The following is a 23,086-nucleotide window of genomic DNA, read 5'->3' on the forward strand; positions in this document are numbered from 1 at the left end:
AAATTGGGAGCGTCCTATCAAACTCTGTATCTGTCAACAGTGGTGTCCCTCAAGGCAGTGTTCTAGGACCAACGCTCTTCATACTCTACATAAATGACCTCTGTGATCATATTAAGAGCAACTGTGTTCTCTTCGCTGATGATGTAAAACTATTCAACACCACAGGCAATACTGCTACCCTTCAAAAAGACCTCGACTATGTATCAGAATGGTCAAACAAATGGCAACTTCAAATCTCAACAAACAAATGCTGTCTTACATATTGGGAAAAAAAATATCAGAAAATAAAATACAAGCTGAATAGTCAAGACCTTGTTGAGGAACCAAACTCTGTCAAGGATCTTGGAATACTCATCTCTAATGATCTAAGTGCTAGAGCCCACCATAACTACATAGCCAAAAAGGCATTAAGAGATATTAACCTAATCCTACATAACTTTTTCTCTGGTAATATCACACTACTAACTAGAGCATACAAAACATTTGCTAGACCAATACTCGAATATAGCTCATCAGTCTGGAACCCACATTATGTATCTGATATTAACACAGTTGAAAAAATCCAGAAATATTTCACAAGAAGAGTTCTCCATTCCTCTACTCGTTGCAGAACACCTTATGCCACCAGACTTGAAATTCGAGACCTAGAAAACCTAGAACTACGCCGCCTTCGGTCCGATCTAAGTATAGTATATAAAATCATACATTGCAAGGTAAACCACACCAAACTTGATTGCAGGAAATACAAGTTCAGCAACAGAGTGATCAATGTCTGGAATGCTCTACCTGACTCTGTGGTTTCTTCCCCAAACCCCAAAAACTTTCACCTTAGATTGTCTACTATCACCCCTTTCCTAAGAGGTCTGTGGGGGGCGTGCATAAGCGCACCAACGTGCCTACCATCCCTGTCCTATTGTTTCTTTTATTTTTCTTATATGTATCCATTTCATGTATTCATAACTATGTTTATATTTATACCTATTATCTTGTAAATCAAATCAATCAAATCGAATCAAAATCCAGGAATGGTTGCTGAAAGTAGTAGAACTTGCTGGGATGGTCAAATTAACCTCTGTGATTAGAGAAAATACTACCTTTCTTACAACTCTATTTTATTTTGTATTAATGTTTACACTTTAAAAAAAAACTTTCAATAAGATTATAGTAAACAACAATACAACTATAGTTTCTTATCACTTGAACTAGAAGAAACTCGGCAGAATATTTGTCAGTTCAAACAAAAAAACAAGCAGATAGAATACAAAATGGTGATCGAAGGAAAAAATCGAGTGTGAGGACACGGATGTAACCCATCCTATAACACACTTCAGCCATTTGGAACAGAGATATTTGTATAAGACAGAATGAAACCCAACAGGCAGACCAGACTTCCCTGCTTGTACAAGAAAAATAGGGGCAAATTATAAATTCTTACTGTTGGAATGTGCCATTTAGAATCCAAGTTATCAGATCGAATTGTTTACTCCGTTCTGTCATACTGAATTTTAAAAAGTGGTCAACTGGACAGCTAGATACAGATTATGAATATGATCTACGTTTTCTTTACCGCAGCAGAAAAAGCACAAATCAGGTAGTAGTTCACATGCAATTATTAACTACTACCTGCATATTTTTAATTTAAATAGTCTTTAACATTGTGGAACTGAATTTAATTCAATACCAGAAGGTATCCTGTACTTGTATTGTAACACTAAGCATTTCAAACATGACTATAAATAACTTTTAACTAGATCAAATCAACCCATTTTATGTTTCCTCTCTTTTATTCCACTGGCATATATTGCCTTAAGTGTAACTGGAATATCAGATGACTCACCCAGGCAGAAAGACTATTTTACACTACCTTGTCGTTCTGATCTCTCGTTCAGTTTGTTGAGAGCTCCCTTTGCTGCTGGACTTTTGGCAAGTGATAATGCATAAGTCACAAGAGCCAGCGTATGATTATCCAATACGATGTTATTCAATTGAAATTCAAGAAAGCCCAGTGCTTTTTTTATAGAGTTATCAATCTGGAAAAAGAATAGTAGCAACCTTAAGAAATAATTTACAGTAAACTACAATAACAAGTAGTAATCTTTATGATAAACATTGCAATTTTATATCCAAATTTATGTTCAAGATAAAAACATATAATTTTAAAATGTGGGATGTGCTATAAAACATTGCAGCAAACTGGAATTGAGCAAGATGGTACTAATTGTAAGCCTCTAAATATGCTTGCAAGGAGTGGACTATAGACAGTTTGAAGTTGCGACCAACTTCAAAAAAGGGACTTACAATCCAATGTCCATCTGTACTCTCCCCCCATTGGTCAAGTGGGTGCTAGGCAACTGGCCCACATATTCAGCCATTGCATCATCCCCCAAACACGTGTGCCTACTTGCAGTTTCCAAAAAAAATGTGTTTGCTTTAACAGCCATGGTGTTCATTTAATGACTATTGCAAAAAAATCATAAAATCAGGCAGAGTTATATGATGGCTTTATGACCATCACAATTTATAACCGAAATTGCGGGCACGATTACAGATGCAAGTCAAACCTTAAAAGGCAGAAGACAGTTGGCAAGGAAACGTCGTATGGTAATATGAACCATATTATAGTATGATTTTCCAAATTCCATTTTCGCTGCCTGCCTTAATTTGGGGTCTAACAAAAACATCAATATTACTTATGGTGGTGGTGATAACTGCAAGCCACAGGCAGTTTGTATGTTTCTTTGCATTATAATTCCATGGAAATTGATTTGCACTAAAGAATAAAAACTGCCTTAGTAATAATATTATGTTCCAATCGTTCATATAACTATTCAAAACATATAGCTATTGACTTAGAATGAGATGGGATTTTGAACTAACCTTGTTCCTATTAAGAGTGCGTATAGCAATACTATGGCTTCTACCTATTTCTGGCATCTACCTATATTTATCTTGGGCCAAGCCAAGTTGTTTAATTCCACTCAAAAGAAAAGAGAAATTATTTCAGAAATATAAATGTGAATGTATGCTATTATGTCATGCAGGCATAACAATCAATGCCCAGGTGCTTCTTCATTACTTTTGAAAAGATGTTTATCTACTAGGAGTGTGACTCTTTAGGAAACAAAAGTCAATTCATGCTGCAAAAAACTTTCCTGTCCTTTTTAACTTTGTAAATGATAAAGTTTTCCCCCAAATAAAAATCTTCCCATTTCTGCACCGTTAATTAATCTCACCATTAATCAAGCAGAATACTGTTCTGCAAAGATAAAGCCTCATTTGAGAAAAGCAAGACATAATATGCTAGCATAAGAGGTCCCAGATTTGATTCCTGGCCTTTCTGAAGTAGAACTGGAAGTAACTCCTGACTAAATCTGTGAGCTTTTGGCAATCAATATAAATCACCCTTCCCTTACTGAGATGTTCTTATACACCCGTGTTCCCATAAAACTAATCACACATCTGGAAGAAATCAGATTGTGAAAAAAGGATTGGTTGCCTGACTGAGAATACTGCAGCTTCAAATGCATTCTTTGGTATTATCCTGATTTAAAGCACTAGCCTATATTGTAAACAGCTTTATGGTAATTTGTTTCAAATACACTAAGATCACTATAATTACTACCTCATTGAACTCTAATAGAGTAGTCAAGATATAAGCTGTCCGTGAAACAGAATCGCTAGTGCCTCCTTGAAGCTCAGTGTGTAGAACTCGTCCAGGCTCCTCAAATTCTCCATTGAATTTCTGATGACTGAGGATCCAAGCAGTTGTTCTCTCCATGACATATGGATCAATATCAATGTATAGTTGTGCTTGAAAGAAACTTCTTAATACAAAAGCTGATAACCTAGAATGAAAGTAAAATGGAAGTACACCATTAGACATCTTTGCCCAAATGAATTCTCTTTATTAAACAATTGATTTACACCAGTGTTTCTCAACCTGAGTTATGTTATAGATGTATGGACTTCAACTCCCGCAGAATTCCGCAGCCAGCAAGGATTTTAATTTGGAGAAAATAGAGCTTGAAGGCCTACACAGCCCATTTGATGATGTGAATTTGTAATGTTATAATAAACAAAAAATATGAAAACTACATATTGTGCAACAATATAGATACTTACCATGTACTCCCAGAGGGATCTCTGTTTCCAAAGGCACTGAAAGAGCCATCAGGTCTTTTATAGAGCAACTCTCTTTGATAACCTGAACAAATTGAAATATGAGAAGCGTATTGAAAAATCTAAGTAGTCTAGATTGTCAGGAGATGCAGTTCTGAAAGATTTATCTTTTACTGAAGCTAATAGCCTAATCTGCTAAAACGCACAAGCATTGAATTTACTCAAACACTGTTTATATGTTCCCATTATGAAGTGTAAACAACATAATACAGAGACAGGCAACTTCTGAGAGCTGAAGACTTAAAATCAGTTTCCTAACCTTCTGAATGTAACCTCACCAGAAAGGGCATTTAAGGGATTAAGGGAGAGAATGGGAACAGAGAGGCTTTGGGAGGCAAAGACCTACTATTTCCTCTATTAACTTCATACAACCTGACAAATAATATGAAGTAATGCTATCCCAAAGTGGTCATTTTGCCAGGGAATATCAATGACACCATTTCAGGCAATGAAAAGGTCTACAGATAAGATCCTGAAAGATGGCCTGCAGCCCATAAGTAATAGAAGAATGAATAGGCCCATGACAAAATATAAAGCCAAATTTGTAAAAAGGCTGGTGAACAAGTGGAAGGACTTTTTTTAATAAAGAATTCAAAACAAAGCTGAGAATAATAAAGCTTAAATTATTATCTAGCAAAAATCTTCTCAAGAATGTGGGTATATAAAATTTAAGCTATATTGGTTGTCTACTAGTATACTGTATACACATAATTCACAATTAAGTATCAGCCTTAAAATGAGAAATAGAAAACAATTAAATACTACTACTGTACCAATAATAACAAAAACATTACTATTACTATTAGCCAGAATGCAAAGATGAATTTCTGTTTTGTCTAGAAAATAATTCAAAGAACATGAATTACCCCAAACTAGATAATGTTTAAGTGAAATAATAATTACTATATTTCAATTTAGCATACCATTATGACTCATTTTAAATAACCTCAATAAAACTAATGTTTGGAGAATTTTAAAAAAACCATGGCAAAATAAATCAATCTACAGGGAGTGACAGAGTGCTTGAAGACTTCAAAAAGGTTTTTAAAAACAGATGTTCATCATTTTTTAAAGTAACTGTGCAAATTTGGAATAGCCAAAGTTCAAATGTCAGGCGAGATGTAACCCATGGAGTTAAACAAAGCAAACAAAACAGTTTCTGTGGTTGGTAGCTTTTGTTCTATCTTTATGGGAGACTGATCTGGGATGTCAGTCTAAATATAGTTATTCCTGGTATGATACTACCAAATTTAACCTAATTTAAACTGAAATTTTAAATGGACCAGATGTATTCAAAAAACAACTATGTTGTTGACATCTGCAAGTCATATGAACTGTAACTTCATAATAATACAGAAATGAAACAACTATATGGAACCAGCTTCCTAAGGTAAGTTTGTAAAGTCTCTAATATTTACGCTACAATAGGGTTACAGCTTCTCTCAAACAAAACCTTCTTCAAGAATGAACATTTGGTCTAAATGCTTTCAAAGGAATGCACATTGAATTGTATGTTCGTTACCCAAACATATCCCTACCTTCTCTCATATATGACAGGACTTTTGATTTAAATTGGGTTTGGAGGTTGCCTGTTTTACTCAAATAATCCAGAATATAAATATTAGGTGCAAAGGTAATCATATTTTGTTCCCCACAACCATAAGGCATCTTGACCAGTGACTCCAAACCACTAATAGAGGAACTAAGTTTGTCACCTGAAAGATAAAATTTGCAAGTCAGTGGTGGAAAGGGCAACACTAACAACAAATAAACATGTAAACAAAGACCAAAGGGGGGATTAAAATGTTCTCTAACAAACCTTTTAATCAATTCTTTCAACCAGCTAACTTGTTTTTAGCGTCAAAATCAATGTAAGTATTACCATGAAAACATTTTAATTACAGGCATCCCCAATCTAACTAGTCTCTTAATGTGTACACTTCAATTTTTAGAGCACCCAGCTGTGTGGCTGTTACTGAGAATTCTGTGAATTGTGAAATTCACATGTCAATTTGGAAAGGCTAACATAGGAATCCTTCATTATGGTCCTGACATTCAACCATGGAAGATTAGACCAAGATTAGATAACATCAGCATCATAATTCTTTTTTTAATCTGCAAACAAAATCAATAATGTCAATTGAAAAAATATTCACATTTGCAGCAGATAAAGAATGACGTTAATTTAAGCAAGAGAACTAACTATATTAGTGTTAGTAAAAAAAAAGATAATCAAATAAACCAGTTACATAAATTGATATATAAAAGTATCTCAAGAATCATCTCTTTTCTATCCATACAATACACATACACAGAGAAAGAGAGAGAGAGAGAGAGACAGACAGACAAGCAATTCTAAAATAACACTAGTAACTAAATAAATACTTTAAAAACTAACATCATGATTCACCCAGCAATTAGATATAGCTAAAACTGTATTCCAAGGAAATAGTTATGCTTACCAGTAACTGTAACTTGCACTCTTTCACTGCCAGGAACTACATCAGAGGGGAAATTGAAATTCAAAATTTCTGTAAGATTAGTTCTTTTGGATAAGTCCAAAAGAACTGTCTCTGAGTAAATTTGTTCTAATCCTTCAGCCTATTAAAAATAAACAAGTGTTACACATGGAAGCAGTAATTGTTTATGTCCATAAACCTGAATTTTTATCATGTGTACATTGGGATGCTACAAGAGTTGTAGGCCCTAGGACAGGTTGTAAGTCACTGTTTTCAGTGTCATTGTAACTTCAAATGGTCATTAAACAAATGGTTGTAAATCAAGGACTACCTATATTAGAAATTGATACTCATTCTTCTATGAATTGCTCCAGGCCGTTTTTGAAGCCAAGTCAAGGCGCTAACCAGCACAACATTTCATGCAGTACATATTTTATGAGGGAAAAGCTTTGTTTTTGAGTGACTGTGGGAAATGGGAAATATATTCCAAACACAGCAAGCCAACACAAAAATTAAAGTTCCTATAATTTAATAGTCTCAATTTTTTCATCCCTTTTCATTCTGTCTATTAAAAGTTACAATTCAACAATTTCTGAAGGAGGGCATTCAAGATTTTTAATCTTACAAAGCAAATGAAACATATTGCAAAAGTAAGCATTTTTTCATACACTTGTTTCAGAAGCTTGAAAGATTTCATCACAACTGAATCTTACTATATATATAAGTGTGGCTTTGTCCAGTCTGTATCAGGAACTGGCAATATAGATTTCAATATGTCTGCCATCACCTCATTTGGCAAATCAGAAACCCTGACTTACTTAATAAAGTCTATAGGAAATTCATCTAAAAACTATGAAGCTGGTTTAGTAGACTTTACTTCAAATAAGGCCTTACTCCACCCCTCAGCTTTAAGGCAACTCCAACCTCATTTTCTTCAGTATTTTATAGCAAGATTTTCTGACTTTTTTTTAATGACCCATAGATGCTTTTAAAAATGATTAAAATGGAACTTGGGTAAAAGCTTCTAAACTGTCTCAGAAAAAGATTCTTGAAACATGGCTCCTTTAAATTACCTTCACTAATAGTCTCTGGAGAATAGCATCAGAAGCAATGGGTGATATTGCCGTCACTTTGATGGGAATTTCTCCAATCTGCTTTGGCTTAATCGGAAAGAAGATGGTCTTCCCATCTTCACTTGGTACCCAAACAGTATGTTGGTTTCCAATGGCATTTATATCATTAGAGAGAATAAAAATTTCAAAGCTATCACTCATATCAAGAGTAACTGTCACCTACAAAACAGAAGTGGTTAGTTAATGTTTTGTTTTACTAGCATCAATAGTTAACTACAGCATTGGAGTTGGGGGAATGAACAGAAGAGTGAAAACCATATTTGAAAAAGAGAGAAAGAAAACAAGATATTAGAGGAAAACTCCCTCTGAACACAAAAGAAAATATAGAATTGCATCTGGAAATTCCTAAAGTTGGCAGAACATAAAAATGCTTCTAACAAAATATTGTTAGATATGAAGGGATAAGCACAGAATCACCTGTTGGCCACAACATTGCAGCATGAAGTAACCAAAACAATTTGAGCCTCACTAAAGCTCAAAAGGAAGAAAAATGCCAGAATGAATAGCAGAGTGGGGATATGAATGACTAATACAAAAGAGCAGTTTATCTGGTTTAATTCTCAAGCTGAAATATTTGATGAAGGGGAACTTACTTTGTTCACATCTCTCTGTGTTGATCTTTAGTTCTGCTTACCTTAGAAGGATTTTGAAGTGCTTTATTGAGCTGTTTCAGAAGAGCAGAGGCAAAACTGACCCTTGTTATCAACCCACCCAATAAATCTTTATTCCCAGTTTCTCAATTCAAGTATCTGATGGGGAGGAATACTCGAACTGCATGGCCTATGAGTCAAACCAAGCTGTTTTCCATATCTGCCTCCAAACTAAATCCTCAGATTGATGCAATATGCTAATATATGCATAAGCATAACTATGTTTGTATATTTTTTTAAACTAGGGGATAATAATACTTAATAATACTTTATAGTTAAACAATAAATATAAAAATCAATCAAACTTGAAATTAACCCTGAGTGGTAATAACAAAGAAAATGCAATAAGAAGCAGTTTTTAAAAATATATATATATACACATACACACACACACACACACACACACACACACACACACACATATATATATAAAACGAAGTTTTAATATGTTTACCTCAGTGCTTTCTTTCAAATAATTGAACATGTTAACTTCCAATATAAACTGTTCTCCTCTTATGACACTAGGAGGAAGGTTTAAGGAAACAAAAAAAGGCTGGAAGACTTCTAACTGAAAAACAAAAGTTATACATTATTAAACCATTGTGGGGTACTATTGGTTAATAAAGAATTAGAGATTTGAAGATCAGAAAGGAAAATACTTCTGTTTTTGAAGAGTTTTCTCTGAAAAAAAATGGAAAATTCTGAGGATTATAAAATATTTCCTAGCTTTTACACTGCACCTAAAAAGACAGAGAATAAATATATTTGGCATGCTTTGAAATATACATGCCTAATAAATTAGTTAAGAGATGGAGAAGCTTGCTTCAAATTCTCGAATTTTCAGACCTCAAAAATAGGAAGAATCATGAGAAGCAGAAACAGCTGGTAATGATTATGATTAGTTGGTGCTTCATGTTACAAAAATATCTCCCAAGTTTCTCACTTTTTTTCTGAAAAGTAGTGCTTTCTATATCTGTTTGATGCACAAGAAGTCAAGGTACAAAATACGCAAGCTTCCTTACTTCTCTTCAGTACTGACTTTTCAAGGCAAACATAAGTGCTACATTCCTTAAAGTTCAGCAGTTCTTCAGCTCTACTTGTACTCTAAATGAGGTCATGGTGCTTACAACCCACCTCTTCAAGATGAATATATCACACGTTTTCCCCTCATGCCAAAATATGAAACAATAATGTGATCTATGAGATCTCAGTTGTGAACTGAAATTAAAGAATGAAATTAAAGAATATTTCCCACATATTTCCAAATTTCTAATTAGCATCTGGACTGGCTATGTATTCATGAAGCACAGTCAACTGGTTAGCAGAGAGTGATGAATGTAGAGGGAGATGAAGTTCAAAGAGGAAAGACCAACTCAAGAGTACATGCAACTCTTGTTTGAAAATTATGATATATCCACAGTGTAGTCTTCATCTGTATTACACCTTCTTTCTCCTGCCTTATCTTTACATATTTAAATCCTCCATCAGCTAAGGCTGTCTGTGCATCTGCTTAAAAGTTGCTACCAGACTCTGTCAGATTTTGAGAAAGAAAGATCTGCAAGGAAACTTAGCAGGAAAATAAATGGGATGGACTAGATTATAGCAAAGCAAAATTAAACCACACAAAAGTAATTTCTGTTAATAATTTACCCAAGTTAAAACTGAATGCTATGCACATAAAGCCTGTGAAACAGTCAGTTTTTATACAAATATTTTTCTTGCTCGTTAATATATAACATGATGTAACCATATGGCAATCTCTGACTAGGAACTAAGCAAGCCAAGAATGTACAGTGATGAAATCAGTCACCAAGAAAACCGGAGTGAAATTCTGGTTTTGAATATATAAAAGGTGTTCGACTGTAACCATGTGCAGCCAAGCACATCCTTTACTGAAAGTGCTTCATTAAAACAATATCTACCAATATACATTAAATAAATATTTACTGTATTTTGTATCTAATCCTGAAATAAACTTTAAGATGTGAATCCAAAACACGGAATTAGAGGATGCCTCTAATTTTTTTTTATTACATGTGTAACTGCAGATGCAAATTTAAGATCTGGACCCCAACCAACTTTTTGCTTTAGTAAACTCTAAGATTTCACATTGAATGTTGCATATTTTTAAACTAAAATTCTTATCTTAAAACAATCCAGGTGAGAACCTTACAGCACCAAGCCCATATTATTCCTATGTCATTTGAGAAGGACTGGAGGAGGGGCCAAGAATATAGAATATTGCAGATCTTCTAGAGAACAGGAAGACTTCTCTATTTATAAGGCAACAAAAAGTTAACTTTACTGTGAAAAGGCTTTGGTTGTTGACTCACCAACCCTTTTTCTTATATTAGACTGCCCTCTACAGTCTGTTCATCTCTTGCAATATTCTAGTTGCTTTACTAGTTTTGCTTTTCTAGACTTGCTGTACACAACATACCAAAAGCTCTTCTCAGCAGTTTGCTGTATTACCCTCAGCTGGTTTCACCATCTTTACAATTTCAGTAGAAATTGACAGAGTTTGCTGAGCTACAGTATGCTGGGACAGATTCCTATGGAGGTGGGTTTGAAAAAAACCACCAAAATAGATCCACCAATGCATTGAAAACAATGTTATATTAAGTCAGCTGGCATCTTTTCACTCTTTGCTCAAAATCCATAAACTGTATTAAAAAATAAGCCATTGTGCCCAACTACCTGATGCTATTAATATATCACTGAAGCTCTCACTATTTCAATATGATTGAGTTTCACTTAGAGAATTTTCTCTATTTGTGACTCTGTCCTCCAAGTCCTCGGCACATGCAAATTAATATTTGAATTATTGGAAAGATGCATGAAATGTCCCAGCTTCTACATATCTTAGGCTAAAATATAACATCTGAAAATTATCTTATTTTAAGGCTGCTATGTTCATAGATGACAAATATTGTATTTTCAGTTTCATTTGGGCTTGATTTTTATGGCATTAAAATAAACTATCCTGATATAAAATGTTGATGGTAAGTTATATAGAAATATGTTTTAAAAAACAAATGAATGACTAAGAGACTTTAAAGAACTACTGAACAGAAGCTATGCTAGTAAATATGAAATTCAATAAGTGTTTGTAAATTCTTATTTTCACAGAAAATGAGCAGAATCAACTTAATGATTTATTACCTCAATGGGTATTTTCATCACACCCAATCCAAGATTTTCAGATATTATAAATGCACTGGCTACCCAGGATGTAATGGTATCAGGAACAGTAACATTTATTGTTGTTTCAGTAGATCTAAAGATGAAAAAAGACAGAATAAAAAGGACAGAAAATCTAGAGTGACTTTCCTGGTGTAGGAATCTTGTTTTGTTTAAGTAAGTTAATTTTTTATAGGAATAGTAATGAATTTGCACTACGCACATGATAGATCCAAAAATCCATTCATGTCTCCCAATATGAAGGTAATTGTCACATATATGTTTTGGAGAGTTGAAACATTACAAGACATAGAAACACTTGATTCTAAACGTTCATTTAACATATTATAACCTAAGGATCTTATTTTGGGTATATGTTCCAGCAGGTATCTGTTACATGTTTAGACATTACCTTTTTTCTTACACACTTTATAGTTTGCCACAATATACTCTGTATGATTGCCTTCAAGTTAGTTTTGATTCCTTGCAACTATCTGAAAAAATCCCTGAAGTTTTCTCAGCAAGGTTTTTTGGAAAAAGTTTACCATTACATAGGGCTGAGGGAGACTGACTGGTGTGACTTGCCCAAAATCATCCAGCTGGCTTCTTGCTTCAGGTGGGAATAGAACTCTTGGTCTCCCGGTTTCTAGCCTGGTGCCTTAACTGCTACACCAAACTAGCTCTCACAATATACTGGTCCAAAGAAATATATATGCATTTGGAGAAATATGAAACAAAATAGCCATTAGTTTCAGCTTACTTCAACTCCAGTTCAGGGAGCTAGGTGATTGGGAGGGAAATGGCCATTTGATAAGCTGTTTTTCAATAGAACAGTCAATTTTTAGAAAAAAAAAATCTCTGATATCGATTATAAATAAAACTTAGATATGTAAGATTTCCTTTTCCTTGGGGATTTCTAGGTGAGGCAATGGCAAGCTCCAGAGGAATAGAGATATAGCTAAGACCAACAGACTGGCAATAAGCTGATCTCACTGAACCTCTTCAGATGAGTAAAGAATAAGATGTCCATCTGGACTCCCAATGGGAGACTGCAGGACGGTGGTTCTCAGAGAGGCTGCATGTGTAAGGAAGAGTCTTACCTCAGTAGCTTGTGACCTTCCCTTCTAGCTTTCCTATTGGCTTTCTGGAGAATCCCTCAGGAAAAGTCACAAATGGCAATCACATGATTGTGAGTTACTGCAACCAACCATAAGTACAACCTGGCTGTCAAGTGCTCACATTGTGATCATGTGATCATAGGTTGTTGGGTTTTTTTTGCTGGGACAGCTAGAACTGAGGACCAGTCATAATCACCCTTTAATCAGTGCCATCATAATTTCAAACAGTTGCTGGATGATAAAATCAAGGTTCAACTATCTTTATTTTTAAACTCTTTAATAAAATGTATTTAATTCTGTTCACTTAATGCAAATATTAAAACAAAGTCAGAACTCAAATGAAAAGCCATTCCTTCATTTGCAAAATAACCAATAAGCTGCTGAGGTTAGCTTGCAACCAACTAAAATACTCAAGCCAAAATAAACAATACCACTTAAGCATCACTTAGGTGGCAAAGGATAGAAGTGGGTGTCAGAGAAGCAGAAAATTGGGCCCTGAGGTCACTTTATAGGTGAGGGGAGAACAGAGGGCAGCTTAATCACTTTTTGCTCTTCAGAAACTGATATTTTCACCATAAAGTTACACAATTAAGAACTTTGCTATTGTGGTGGTCTGACATTTGAAATGAGACGCAGGGAAAACGTCTGAGCTTATGCCAGCCCCGAGTAGACCCAGGTACCAGCTTTTATTGAGAACAAAATGCATATACAGAAAACAAGTGACCTCAACAGGATGTTATTTCCACAGGATATATAGGATGAGAATAAACAGGATGAGAATATACATCTGCGGAAATTCCCATGGGAATGGCTCAGCTATTCCCATGGGAATGGCTCAGCTATATACTATGACCTTTCACCGACATATCTGGTCCTCTAAGCTTCGCAGGTCCTAACAGGACAAAAACACCCATAGCAGGCGGAAATGCCCCCCCCACCAGGGGCATTTTTTTAGTCCCTAGATCTATGCAAAGCTATACAAGGACCCACAGAATAAAATATATTACCACATTCCCTCCTTTTTTATTTATTCAAAGATAGGGGGTGTTTTAGTGGCATAATACACAGTTCCCTTGCGACTTTGTCTCGTACGCTGAAGAACTGAGGTACATATTTGAAATAGATTAGGAATACATTGAATACAGCAACATAACATAATAAGTATAATAACAATTGTCACAACTAATTGAAGCAATGAACGTAACCATGAGCTGTCAGGAAGCCAATCCCATAGCAAAGCCCAAGGTGACTTATCAAAGCCATCTTTTCCTGCTTCGTGTTCAGCTATGCGGTCTTCCATATCGTGAACAGTTTTTGTAATGTTAGGCTCATAATTATGTATGAAAATACAACAATGTGAATGAATTAAAGCACAAACTCCTCCTTTAGCAGCTAATATTATGTCTAAAGCATAACGATTTTGTAAAGTAATTTGGCGAATTTCAGACACTTCTTCATTTAACATCTTAATGCTCTTAACAGTATTATTAAACATAGCAACAGTGAAATTATTTAAAATATGCAGATCCCGATAGTTCATAGCCACCCCCAAAGGTGGTAATGCCGCCCTGGAAAGTTGAGTTAACCACCACCCTCCCGTGGTGAGACCCGAATCCACCTCCCTCTGTTACGAATCCGGGCCTTGGGCAGTTGGTCTAACTTATATATTACTGGGATGACATGCCCAATCGTACACACCCCAGACCAATCCTTTGGCCATTGTTGATAAGCAGTATCCCCACATAGCAGCCATAACCCATCCGGAAGAGGAAAGTATTTTAAATGCTTATGATAGATATTATTGGAGGCCTGACTTTCCCAACCCCACATTAGCCACATCCAAGTACAGAGAACATATGCCCCGTGATCAATGTCAGGCCTCTTAGTGGTTGTCCGATTTACACAACAGTCACGGGAAACTTTCAAAGCCTTGGATAACGTAGAAGATGTCCGATTTATGCAGTTGCTCTTACTAGTAATGCTTTTTACACATTTCATACATCCTCCTTCCAAAGGAATCACCTTCTTACAGGGTGTAGTATTTCCCAGCAAAATAGATTGAGTCCCTACAGGGGGGCGGTAATAACAAACCGATGCTTTGGTAGTGAAAGTTACCTTTGTTGTGAATAATGTTTGATTCCACTTTTCGGGGTCTGGACCCCAGTAAAGCCAATGTTTAAAATCATTATAATCAAAATTAGCACTGTTTTGCTCATTCAAAGGAACACCATGTAACAAAACTCCACCTTTCCCAGACCCAGGCACATGAATACAAAGCCAACAATTAGTTACATTTAAACCCTTAGCTGCCATCCGAATGTCCTTGATGTAGGAATTTTCTTTCCATAAATTATCACCAAGGTCTCTAGTTTTTGAGATAATAGCAGTTCTCCGCCTCCGCATTAGAGTCCGTGGAGGCATAAGACGAATGGAAAGAGAGTCTGTGTAAGGTAACTTAGGTAACTCCAATTGACATCTATATTGTCCATAGTCTGAAACAGAAACATTAAACAGGATCAGAGTTGTAGCACAGGCTGAAGATATAATATCCTTATCAGGTCCCGAGTAAAGAATGTCTTGACCCTTATGCCAGGACCAATATGCTGGAAAAATCAAAGGATGCCGCTGTTTGCAGATCAATTTAGTCTGATTCCCCAGAGGAACCTGCTGCAAACAAGTTGATAACCTCAGATAAGCAGTCATCTTTTCCCAGCCTTCACAGCGCCACGCCTGGACTGCCGGCATCAAGAGAATCAGGAACCACGGAAACGCCATCCTGAGAATCAGGAACCTCCTGCACCTGCGAAGACGCCTGTGAATGATCAGGCCGAATACATCGACCAGGAACCCAACGAATTTGACCAAGATGTTCTACTGCTGCATAACCACGTCCCCACGTAATCAGCTCAGCGGGAACCCATGCCGGATCCGGAAGGAATCGCACCAACACTCGAGGCCTCACTGCATCTGTAGAAGGAGAAGAAAAATGCCTGCTGGCCGCACTCGCAGGGGGTTACCAGACAAATTTAAAAATTTAAAGTATACAAAGCAAGATTTAAATGATCTTGAATTGCCGGAAGCCCCAGGAGCTTCCTCCTTTTTTATTTAATTTAGCTAACATGTTCTTGAGCGTGCCATTATAACGCTCTACAATAGCTTGTCCTGTGGAATTGTATGGAATCCCAAATTTATGTTCCACGGACCACTGTTTGCAAAACTGATCAAAGACTGTGCTCCGATAAGCTGCACCATTGTCTGTTTTTAAAGTTTGAGGCGTACCAGCAACTGAAAATGTCTTAATGCAATGATTGATGACATGTTTAACCGCTTCACCTCTTTGAGGAGTAGCCATTAGGAATCCTGAATAAGTATCCACAGTCACATGTATATACTTCCAAGGTGCAAATGATGGATACTGAGTAATATCCATTTGCCAAATCATTGAAGGTTTCAACCCCAGGGGTTGACTCCCATAGGAATAGCCGTGCCCTGTTTTGAACAAGTTGGACATTGTTGAATTATGGCAGCAGCTTCTGCAGCAGTAAGCTTGAATTGATGTGCCAACGCTTTAGCATTTTGATGAAAATAACTATGGCTGTCCCATGGCTGGACAGTGAGAACTGAAGTTACAGCACTGTCAGCTTTGGCATTGCCTTGTGATAAAATTCCAGGTAAATTACTATGGCTACGAATATGGGCAACAAAACACACATTCACACGCTGCTCCAAACATCCTTGCAACAACAAAAGCAAACGTAGAATATTGGGTGATATTCCAGGAGACAAATAAGAACCTGCTACAAAGGGCAACAAATTATATACATACAAAGAATCCACTATTAGATTAAAATCCTGATTTTGAAAATTTTGAAAAGCCAAAACCACAGCAGCAAGTTCTGCCTGCTGGGCAGACTTCTGCTCTGATGTCACTTTTGTATGCCAAATTCCAGATTTATCTTTCCAAACACAAGCACCAAAAACTTTCCCTCCATCAGTAAAGACTGTAGGGGCATCTGATATAGGCTGAGTCACAAAAAGATTTGCTAGATTAATTCTAACTGATTTATACAAAGATAACCTAGGATCGGCTGGAGGATGACAAGAAAACTTCCCTGGCCAAGAATCTACCAAAACTTGCAAAAACTCACTATTGCAAATCATTTGTTCCCATGTAGCTAAAGCAAAAGGAACATAACATGTTACTGGTTCCATACCAGCAATAGCCTTGCAGCGCTGACGAGCACGATTAAAAATATCAGCAAGCTGTTCTGTGATGCAATTTATGGATTTCGATGGTGTATGAGACAAATGAATCCATTCCAGAATCCTTAAAGCTGTTTTTTCTTTTACCTGAACTATCAATGCAGTAGCCCTTCGTTCTGAGATTAAGATCACTGATAATGGACAATCTGGCAAACATCTATCTGTCCACCTTCGACTCAAAGCTTGCTCAATCAATGACAAGATCCCCTTTTGTTCTTTATTCAGGGTTATTATATCAGATGCTTGCTTAGCACTAGCCAAAGCTTGAAACAAAGGACTTAATTGAAGAGTAGTTAAACCCGAATATGGTCTGATCCAATTTATATGACCCAAAAATTGTTGTAAACCTACCAAAGTTAAAGGATCAGGAAGAACAAATTCCAATTTCAGAGGTGTAATGTGACTCAAGAATAATTTATGACCTAGATAGGCAAAAGGATATTCCTTTTGCAATTTCTCAGGGCTGACTATCAGCCCTTTCTCCTTCAGTATAGCAGTTAAAAGAATGACAGCAGAATCCATTGCAGCATCAGAAATATTAGCAGCTATTAAAATATCATCCATGTAGTGATAAACCTTCCAATCCGGGAATTTACTCCGGAAAGGTTGCAAAGCCCGATCTACAAACATTTGACACATGGTAGGACTATTTAACATTCCCTGTGGAAGGACAGTCCATGCATATCGCTTAGCGGGTTGCCCCTGATTTATACTCAAAATAGTAAAAGCAAACAAATCTACATCTTCAGGGTGCAGAGGAATGGAGAAGAAAGCATCTTGCAAATCTAACACTCTTATGTTCCATCCATCAGGTATTAAATTAGGATTAGGTGTCCCACACTGTAGTGGGCCCATAGGCTTTAAAATTGAATTTATCCCCCTCAGATCATGAAGAAATCTCAATTTTCCAGATTTCTTCTTGATAACAAAGACTGGAGAATTATAAGGACTAGTGGTAGGCACTATATGTCCCTTTTCCAATTGTTGTTGAACCAATTTATGTAAATGAACTAATTTCTCACTAGTCAAAGGCCATTGATCTATCCAAACTGGCTCCTGCTGGAGTAACTGTAATTTTAATAACTCCACAGGTGGGTGTTCAGTCATCATGAATGACAACTGTTGTATCAAACTGTTGCATCAAATCCCTGCCCCACAAGTTAATATGAAGGCGCAAAACAATCGGGTTGGAAATGTGCAATAGCACTTCCCTGCTTTGTTTTGGCAGAAAGAATCCTCCTACTAACCCGTGCGTCTTGAAGTCCTCCGACTCCTCGAACAGACGGTGTAGGATCTGTCGGCCACTCCCTAGGCCATTCACTTTCACTAATCACCGAGACATCTGCTCCAGTGTCCAGCAATCCAATAAACTGTCTGCCTTCAACCAAAAGAGTTAATTTTGGTTTCTGATCAGCCTTGACATTTTGCATGATGGAAAACACACTAGACTCACTAAACATATCTGTAGATCCAAATCCACCCTGGCGAATTCTATCTGATTCCCCCAAAGACAGATATGGCAAAACTAAAAGCTGTGCAAAACAATCCCCTTTTTCAAAGATTGAGGAGCAGGTGAATGAACTTGAATTTTGATCTGACCCTCATAATCCGAATCAATAACCCCAGGAACCACAAACAATTTACGCTTATGAGCTGATGATCTAGGAAGAAGAAGACCCACAGAAGCCGGAGGCAACGGTCCATAGAAATCCGTTGACCCTAAACAAACTACATGTGGATATCCCAATTCCAAATCCTCAGCTAATGGAAGATCAATTCCTGCTGAACCTTTTGTAGCTGGTGACCATATTTGATTCCTACCTCTCTCTGGTGGCTCCAACCCTTCGGACATTACTTCACTCTTTAGAGTAGGGAGAATGCCCTGATCCCTGCTTCCTAGTTTTTTCCTTCAGAATGAAGTCTGCACTGATTTGCCCAATGGTATCCTTTTTTACATCTCGGGCACACTGATTTAGGACGAACACCCTGTCCTAATAATCTCCTTTTTTGCTGACTCTGACCCCCTCCAGGAGCCCGACATTGCGCTTTAAAATGTCCAGGCTTCCCACAATTGAAACAAGTTCCTTTTTTAGCATTTCCTGCCTGCAGAGCCAGAGCTAAAGTTTCCATGTTAAAAGTCTGACTCCCCACCTTTCTACATGCGTTTATCAAATCAGCGATCTCTCGCTCTCCGCTCGCGATAAGTGGATTCAGAATCTTCCTGCAATCTGCGTTTGCCTGTTCTACTGCTAACTTCAAAAGCAATTCATTCCGGGCAAATTGATTGTCAATTTGCCTTTCAATAGCCAATTTCAATCTGCTAATGAAATTTTCATAGGGTTCATTGTTCCCTTGTTTGATGTTAGTAAAGGTCTTCTCACCACCTTCGCCATCAGGGAGAACTCCTATGGCTTGTAAAATTAACTGTGGGAGAAGAACGAACCCCTCTTCTGGCATTCCATCTCTTTGTTGTTCCACTGTTGTGAAATTACCAGCTCCATAAAGCTGATCTGCGTAACATTTGCTGTTCCCCTTTGAACTGCCAGCTGCCTCCATTTCTGATCTAATACCAAAATTGAGCTGGGGTTAGAATCATATTTAACAGAGCTTTCCAGTCAGCTGGAATCATTTTATTTCCATAACCAACTGCTTCTAGCAATGCCTGAGCAAATGGCGATCTAACACCGTATTCTTTCACTGCTTGCTTAATTTCCTTTAAAACACTGAGAGGCAGAGGCTTCCATACTCTCTGTGGATTTAAAGCAACATCTACACCAATTTCTACTGGATTAAGTTGAATCTCCACTCCAAATTCTACCAAATCATCTCCTGATAATTCCCCTCTATTTGTTGCTTCCTGAATAGCTGCAGTAACTGCATCTACTTGAACTCTTAAAGGCAAACTCTTCTTTTCTGACAAAGTATTTTCAGTGCCTGACAGTCCTCTGGATTTATCTGGAGGTGCTGTCGGTGGCAATATACGTACCGCATGGTAAGGCGGCAAACCTTCTTCAGGGGTGCTAGGAGCGGTTGTTCATGAGTAGCTAATGCATCCATAACCATCCTCCAGGTTAACAAAATTGAAGAAGGGGCACGAGGCTCCTCGTGCAAAAATTTCCCTATCTTTCTCCAGCACTCTACTTTAATACTACCTCCTCTGGATAACACGGAATATGTTTCCAAACATACTGTAATAAGTCCTCAATTTCTTTCTTTCCTACTGCATGTCCTCTACTATGAACTCCAAACTTAAACCTATTCCCAGTGATTTCTCTCATTTCCCTAATGTGCCCTGTCTGAGCCTTCAGAAATCTCCTCCCATACTTACGAAAAGAATCTATCTCCGTCCAGCGAAGAAGATGAGGGCCCAGTCGACGTCCGCGACGATGAGTATAGGATGCGGGAAACGATAGCCTTCCAAAGCTATCACGTCGGGTCACCACTTGTGGTGGTCTGACATTTGAAATGAGACGCAGGGAAAACGTCTGAGCTTATGCCAGCCCCGAGTAGACCCAGGTACCAGCTTTTATTGAGAACAAAATGCATATACAGAAAACAAGTGACCTCAACAGGATGTTATTTCCACAGGATATATAGGATGAGAATAAACAGGATGAGAATATACATCTGCGGAAATTCCCATGGGAATGGCTCAGCTATTCCCATGGGAATGGCTCAGCTATATACTATGACCTTTCACCGACATATCTGGTCCTCTAAGCTTCGCAGGTCCTAACAGGACAAAAACACCCATAGCAGGCGGAAATGCCCCCCCCACCAGGGGCATTTTTTAGTCCCTAGATCTATGCAAAGCTATACAAGGACCCACAGAATAAAATATATTACCACAGCTATTTGCCAGGGCTTCATTCCGCCTTTAGCAGAACTGTCCTTAATTTGCAATTTCTTCCCTGGAAGTCCCACAAACATTTATGATTATCTGTAGGGGAAAATAAAGAAAGCTGTCTTCACACAAGTTTATACCTTGTCATTATTTCCTGCCAAAGCCAAGTCTCTGGAAAATTCTTCCTCACATGGAGATCACTGTCATGCAATGCTGGGCTATATTCATGGGATACAGATAGAGGAGCCATGTCTTCCATGTCATACAAAACATAATCCAGTACTGGAACAAACAAGAAAAGAATAGGGTGAGGATTTTGGATGCAAGAGAGCAGTATAAGTTAGGCCAGACAGTTTAATTTCTGTTACAAGAATGGCTTGTTCCATCCCCAGATGTATGATGAGATGCCACTGATGAAAGGGGCTTGATTTTTGTCAATTTCCTCCTTTTTCTGTTCCCACATCCATCCAGGAACATATTGTTCTGAAAAGTACTCTAATAATTCAAAAAATACAGAGTTGGAAGGCAAACTTTTAAACCTTAATTTAACCAAAATTCTTCCCACAGGAAAGGAAGACTCACAAAACTAACACAAAGCATGAAAGCCGTGAGATCTAACTGTGCCAGCACAGCTGGAAAAAAAAACCTGCGTCAATTTTAAAAGGGAAGTTAGAAAGAAAGCATCCTCTCTGATGTCTTCTTGCTAAAAGAAGTAGCGTTCATAATGGACTCATATTAAATAGAAGTCTTAAACAAACAAGAAATTGTTGAGCAGGGGAACTGAGCAGGGGAAGAGCTAAGGGATTCATTTCAGAGCATATTTTCCCTGTATTATGCAAACGATGCCACACCTCCGCTCACCTAACAGAATATAGGTTTCAGATATAAAGTTTAATATTTACACTCCACTCTGTTACAAATTATATTTGTCAACTCCTTTTTGTCTAAGCATCACAAGCCACATCTATAGCAGGGGTCCCCAAACTTGGCAACTTTAAGACTTATGGACTCCAACTCCCAGAATTCTCTAGCCAGGCTGGAAAATTCTGGGAGTTGAAGTCCACAAGTCTTAAAGTTGCCAAGTTTGGAGACCTCTGATCAATAGCAAGAGTTTGCCACCTGGGTCTGCACTCTTTTAATTTTCCTCTGTCATGTTTTGTGCAAACAGCTTTCACTCTACTGTGTCTACTTCATCAGCTGGTCAGAATATATACTAGAAAATATAAACTGATGACTACCATGTTTCTCACAAAATAAGACTGGGCCTTATTTTTTTTTGACCCCCAAAAAAACGGCTAGGCCGTCTTTTCAGGGGTGACTTAATTCCCCCCCCCTTGCATCCTCGGGTGGGCAGGCGGGCGGTGACAACTTGGATGTTGACTTCGGTGTTGGTGGGGCACTTCGTATTGGGAAACCTTCCACTACCATTGCTTTCCCTTATCCCCGTGCTGCCGCGGCGTTCAGAGCAATGCCGTGGCGTTTGGCGCAGCCATGCGCGGCCAGCCAGGGCTCCTCCCTGCAACCAGAGCCCAGCGGAGACACTCAGCTTCAGGTGCTCCTGTTGCTGCCTTCCCTTTGCCTTCGAAGGCAAAGCCAATTCTTTTAAAAACGACACCCTACTACTGGTACGACAAAGACTTCCCTGCCCGAGAGGGCAACCCAACCCCACGTGGGGAGGCGAATCTTCTGGGGCCGCAGCGCAGGATCAGCCCACCCCAGAGGAAGCACCCAGCCACCAGGCAGAGCGCAAAGAGCTTCGCCTGGGACACCCAGCGCAGCTGACAGGTGGGCCCTCCTACCTGGTGACGGAGCTCTCACCAAGGCAGCGAGTGCCTCCCCGCCAGACCCACCGCTCATCCCGCCAGAGCTGTGCAGGCTGGGCAGAGCCGGGAAAGTGAGCCACGGGTGCGTGCCTTCCTGCCAAGCAAAAGAGCCGGGCCGACCCAAGCTTGGCTTCCTTCCCAAGTCCCTCCAGCCTGAACCCGAAGGGGCCACCGGGAGAGGCTGCCCGAGGCAGTTACAGTGCCCACCCACCCATGGACAGGGAGGCAAGGTAACCACCTGCACCACGTCCTCCTCTGAGCTGAGCCCCGCTGAGTGAGCGCCTCTGCCCGATGTCCATGCCGCTGCAGCGTTTGGAGCTGCCAGCGCATTTGGAGATGCATGGGGACGGGGACAGGCTGGGCAAAGGGTGGAAAGGACGGGTGGCTTCAGGCTCTCTCCGCTGGACCTGCCAGCCAAGGAAGCAGCGGCGCTGTCG

At 38.4% G+C, this 23,086-nt stretch overlaps 1 protein-coding gene across 1 annotated transcript in view; it reads right to left on the reverse strand.

The window, feature by feature from the left end:
- The window catches only part of CD109 (CD109 molecule), a 70,044-nt gene that overhangs the window by 15,941 nt on the left and 31,017 nt on the right, over positions 1–23,086 (reverse strand). Inside the window, exons 18-26 of the mRNA XM_026695141.2 lie at positions 20,967–21,108; positions 11,584–11,698; positions 8,876–8,989; positions 7,712–7,930; positions 6,642–6,780; positions 5,718–5,894; positions 4,123–4,204; positions 3,623–3,845; positions 1,865–2,030 (exon numbers count right to left, since the gene is read on the reverse strand). Coding sequence (XP_026550926.2) covers positions 1,865–2,030; positions 3,623–3,845; positions 4,123–4,204; positions 5,718–5,894; positions 6,642–6,780; positions 7,712–7,930; positions 8,876–8,989; positions 11,584–11,698; positions 20,967–21,108 — 1,377 coding nt within the window. The remainder of the gene's footprint in view (positions 1–1,864; positions 2,031–3,622; positions 3,846–4,122; positions 4,205–5,717; positions 5,895–6,641; positions 6,781–7,711; positions 7,931–8,875; positions 8,990–11,583; positions 11,699–20,966; positions 21,109–23,086) is intronic.

This window comes from Pseudonaja textilis, chromosome 1 (assembly GCF_049901715.1).
Source record: "Pseudonaja textilis isolate UNSWEBS1 chromosome 1, rPseTex1.2, whole genome shotgun sequence".
Classification (NCBI taxonomy): Eukaryota; Metazoa; Chordata; class Lepidosauria; order Squamata; family Elapidae; genus Pseudonaja; species Pseudonaja textilis.